Source organism: Oncorhynchus tshawytscha, unplaced genomic scaffold (assembly GCF_018296145.1).
Source record: "Oncorhynchus tshawytscha isolate Ot180627B unplaced genomic scaffold, Otsh_v2.0 Un_contig_564_pilon_pilon, whole genome shotgun sequence".
Taxonomy (NCBI): Eukaryota; Metazoa; Chordata; class Actinopteri; order Salmoniformes; family Salmonidae; genus Oncorhynchus; species Oncorhynchus tshawytscha.
In genome coordinates, this window is record NW_024609738.1 from 70,001 (window position 1) to 75,000 (window position 5,000).

General features: G+C 51.4%; 1 protein-coding gene across 3 annotated transcripts in view; it reads left to right on the top strand.

Annotated features, from left to right (window-relative positions):
* LOC112240960 (voltage-dependent L-type calcium channel subunit alpha-1C) overlaps positions 1 to 5,000 on the top strand; it is a 157,114-nt gene that overhangs the window by 20,908 nt on the left and 131,206 nt on the right. For 2 of the 3 annotated variants that reach the window (XM_042317427.1, XM_042317428.1), the window contains exon 4: positions 1,467 to 1,570. The exons of the other annotated variant lie outside the window; for it this stretch is intronic. In XM_042317427.1, the coding sequence (XP_042173361.1) occupies positions 1,467 to 1,570 (104 nt within the window). The remainder of the gene's footprint in view (positions 1 to 1,466; positions 1,571 to 5,000) is intronic. 3 annotated transcript variants of the gene reach the window in all.

Genomic DNA, 5,000 nt, shown 5'->3' on the forward strand with positions numbered 1-5,000 from the left:
TGAGGGATCTCCTCCCAGACCTGGACTAAAGCAGCCGCCAACTCCTGGACAGTCTGTGGTGCAACGTGGCGTTGGTGGATGGAGCGAGATATGATGTCCCAGATGTCTGAGGATCTCATCTCGATACCTAATGGCAGTCAGGCTACCTCTGGCGAGCACATAGAGGGCTGTGCGGCCCCCCAAAGAAATGCCACCCCACACCATGACTGACCCACCACCAAACCGGTCATGCTGGAGGATGTTGCAGGCAGCAGAACGTTCTCCACAGCGTCTCCAGACTCTGTCACGTCTGTCACATGCTCAGTGTGAACCTGCTTTCATCTGTGAAGAGCACAGGGCGCCAGTGGCGAATTTGCCAATCTTGGTGTTCTCTGGCAAATGCCTAACGTCCTGCACGGTGTTGGGCTGTAAGCACAACCCCCACCTGTGGACGTCGGGCCCTCATACTACCCTCATGAAGTCTGTTTCTGACCATTTGAGCAGACACATGCACATTTGTGGCCTGCTGGAAGTCATTTTGCAGGGCTCTGGCAGTGCTCCTCCTGCTCCTCCTTGCACAAAGGCGGAGGTAGCGGTCCTGCTGCTGGGTTGTTGCCCTCCTACAGTCTCCTCCACGTCTCCTGATGTACTGGCCTGTCTCCTGGTAGTTCCTCCATGCTCTGGACACTACGCTGACAGACACAGCAAACCTTCTTGCCACAGCTCGCAATGATGTGCCGTCCTGGATGAGCTGCACTACCTGAGCCACTTGTGTGGGTTGTAGACTCCGTCTCATGCTACCACTAGAGTGAAAGCACCGCCAGCATTCAAAAGTGACCAAAACATCAGCCAGGAAGCATAGGAACTGAGAAGTGGTCTGTGGTCACCACCTGCAGAACCACTCCTTTATTGGGGGTGTCTTGCTAATTGCCTATAATTTCCACCTGTTGTCTATTCCATTTGCACAACAGCATGTGAAATGTATTGTCAATCAGTGTTGCTTCCTAAGTGGACAGTTTGATTTCACAGAAGTGTGATTGACTTGGAGTTACATTGTGTTGTTTCAGTGTTCCCTTTATTTTTTTGAGCAGTGTATTTTTACTGAAGTACTTTACATCACTGCTTTAGCCTAGGTATCCAATCAGGTCTCGAGGTCTCAGACAAGGGTTACTCCATTACACACACACACACACACATCGCGGGCAGGTCCAGTGGAGTCTTGTTGCTCTGTGTGTGTTGAAGGGACATTATTAACTGTTGTTGCTGTGTGTTGGAGGGACATTATTAACTGTTGTTGCTGTGTGTTGGAGGGACATTATTAACTGTTGTTGCTGTGTGTTGGAGGGACATTAACTGGTGTTGCTGTGTGTTGGAGGGACATTATTAACTGTTGTTGCTGTGTGTTGAAGGGACATTATTAACTGTTGTTGCTGTGTGTTGGAGGGACATTAACTCTCCCCTGCCTCCTCTCTCCTATCTCTTCCCAGGTCAACGACGCTGTAGGGAGTGGCTGGCCCTGGCTCTATTTTGTCACGCTAATCATCATAGGGTCATTTTTTGTGCTTAACTTGGTGTTGGGGGTGTTGAGCGGGTAAGAACCGGTTCTACTGCAGGTTCTAATGGAGCCTGGCCTCTTCCTCTTCGACTGACTGGTTCTGCTGTGGCCTTTTCTTCCTGCTTGTCTGACTGGTTCTACCATGGCCTCTTCTGTCTGTCTGTCTGTCTGTCTGGTTCTACCATGGCCTCTTCTGTCTGTCTGTCTGTCTGACTGTCTGACTGACTGGTTCTACCATGGCCTCGTCTGTCTGACTGTCTGTCTGACTGACTGGTTCTACCATGGCCTCGTCTCTCTGTCTGTCTGTCTGACTGACTGGTTCTACCATGACCTGTCTGTCTGTCTGTCTGTCTGTCTGTCTGTCTGTCTGTCTGTCTGTCTGTCTGTCTGTCTGACTGACTGACTGGTTCTACTGTTGGTCTCCTCTCTGACTGACTGGTTATACTGTTGGTCTCTGACTGACTGACTGGTTCTTACTGTTGGTCTCCTCTCTGACTGACTGGTTCTACTGTTGGTCTCCTCTCTGACTGACTGGTTCTACTGTTGGTCTCCTCTCTGACTGACTGGTTCTACTGTTGGTCTCCTCTCTGACTGACTGGTTCTACTGTTGGTCTCCTCTCTGACTGACTGGTTCTACTGTTGGTCTCCTCTCTGACTGACTGGTTCTACTGTTGGTCTCTGACTGACTGACTGGTTCTACTGTTGGTCTCCTCTCTGACTTACTGACTGGTTCTACTGTTGGTCTCCTCTCTGACTGACTGGTTCTACTGTTGGTCTCCTCTCTGACTGACTGGTTCTACTGTTGGTCTCTGACTGACTTACTGACTGGTTCTACTGTTGGTCTCTGACTGACTTACTGACTGGTTCTACTGTTGGTCTCCTCTCTGACTGACTGGTTCTACTGTTGGTCTCCTCTCTGCCTTACTGACTGGTTCTACTGTTGGTCTCTCTCTGACTGACTGACTGGTTCTACTGTTGGTCTCCTCTCTGACTGACTGGTTCTATTGTTGGTCTCTGACTGACTGACTGGTTCTACTGTTGGTCTCCTCTCTGACTGACTGGTTCTACTGTTGGTCTCCTCTCTGACTGACTGACTGGTTCTACTGTTGGTCTCCTCTCTGACTGACTGACTGGTTCTACTGTTGGTCTCCTCTCTGACTTACTGACTGGTTCTACTGTTGGTCTCCTCTCTGACTGACTGGTTCTCCTGTTGGTCTCTTCTCTGAAGGTCGAGAGCCATGCGTCCTCCGAAACACGACCCGCCAAGCCGCACTACTTCTTGACACACTGCTCTCTTAACCTGGAAGCCAGCCGCACCAATGTGTGGGAGGAAACACTGTATAGATGGAGACAGAAGTCATGCACCGGGCCCGCCACAAGGAGCAGCTAGATCCCGTTGGGACGAGGACATCCCAGCCGGGAGAAACCCTCCCCTAACACGGACGACGCTGGGCCAATTGTGCCCCGCCTCATGGGTCTCCCGGTCGCAGCCAGCTGTGACACAGCCCGGGATCGAACCCGGGTCTGTAGTGACACCTCTAGCACTGCGATGCAGTGCCTTAGACCGCTGCGCCACTCGGGAGTTCATCCAGCCTGACTTACTGACTAACTGACTAGTTAAACTTTGGCCTTTTCTTCCAGCCTGACTTACTGACTGCTCCTATTTCTGACTGACTAACTTGCTGACTGCTCCTATTTCTGACTGACTGACTTGCTGACTGTCTCTCCACATCCTCTCCTCTACCTCTTCCTGATAAACCACTCTATTCTAGTCTCAGGCTTTTAGTTGGGATGGATGCTGCTGTTATTGCTGTTGGCTGGGGGAATACAGGGGCCTATTAAAGCCCATCTATAATGTATGATGTCTTAAGACGTAACTACTATATGTATGAAGTTGTTTGTCAAGACAACATTCATGATCTTTAGCACCTGTATGTCTGACTTTGTTTTCATGTGTATATCTACCGTGTCTCTGTTTTCTGTTGTTTGCATGCTTCATACTCAACATATCGTCCCCAAAAATGCCATAGATTCCCGCTTAGAATGTGAATCCACATCAATCCTAAATAGACATCAGAGAACAGAGGGAGAGGATAGGGAGACATACATTGAGATAGACAGGACGTGGAGAAACAGAGAGAACCCTGGGAGTAATTCTACTGAGGGTTCTAAGGGTGTATATACTGTATACAACAGGAGACAGGACGTGGAGAAACAGAGAGGCCCCTGGGAGTAATTCTACTGAGGGTTCTAAGGGTGTATATACTGTAGACAACAGGAGACAGGACGTGGAGAAACAGAGAGGCCCCTGGGAGTAATTCTACTGAGGGTTCTAAGGGTGTATATACTGTAGACAACAGGAGACAGGACGTGGAGAAACAGAGAGAATTCTGGGATCATTTTCTCTCTACTTGTAACTCAGTCAGTTTGTCTCATCCATCTTCCCAGTTATTGTATCCATTTGGGACACAGACGGGGCCGTGGGTCAGCAGTGCTAGACGTATTCAGCCCTGTAGAGAGAGTCTGTGGTGTGTAATTTCTGTAATTTCCGAACTTCCCAGGTGACCAATACTCCACTCAAGCACCACTCACCAACACAGTGATTTCCTCAGACACCAACCAGGGTGGTGGGAAGCTGTGTCGGCCCTAGTGGCAGTCATGCATCCCAAATGGAAACCTGTTCCCTTTATAGTGCACTACTTTTGACCAGGGCCCACAGGGAACAGGGTGCTGTTTGACCAGGGCCCCATAGGGAACAGGGTGCTGTTTGACCAGGGCCCCACAGGGAACAGGGTGCTGTTTGACCAGGGCCCCATAGGGAACAGGGTGCTGTTTGACCAGGGCCCCATAGGGAACAGGGTGGGAACAGGGTGCTGTTTGACCAGGGCCCCATAGGGAACAGGGTGCTGTTTGACCAGGGCCCCATAGGGAACAGGTGCTGTTTGACCAGGGCCCCATAGGGAACAGGTGCTGTTTGACCAGGGCCCCATAGGTGCTGGAACAGGGGGTGCTGTTTGACCAGGGCCCCATAGGGAACAGGGAACAGGTGCTGTTTGACCAGGGCCCCATAGGGAACAGGGTGCTGTTTGACCAGGGCCCCATAGGGAACAGGGTGCTGTTTGACCAGGGCCCCCATAGGGAACAGGGTGCTGTTTGACCAGGGCCCCATAGGGAACAGGGTGCTGTTTGACCAGGGCCCCATAGGGAACAGGGTGCTGTTTGACCAGGGCCCCATAGGGAACAGGTGCTGTTTGACCAGGGCCCCATAGGGAACAGGGTGCTGTTTGACCAGGGCCCCATGTTTGTGCCCCATAGGGACAGGTGCTGTTTGGGCCCCATAGGGAACAGGTGCTGTTTGACCAGGGCCAGGGAACAGGGGGTGCTGTTTGACCAGGGCCCCACCTAGGGAACAGGGAACAGGTGCTGTTTGACCAGGGCCCCCAGGATGGCCCCCTTGAGATAGAAC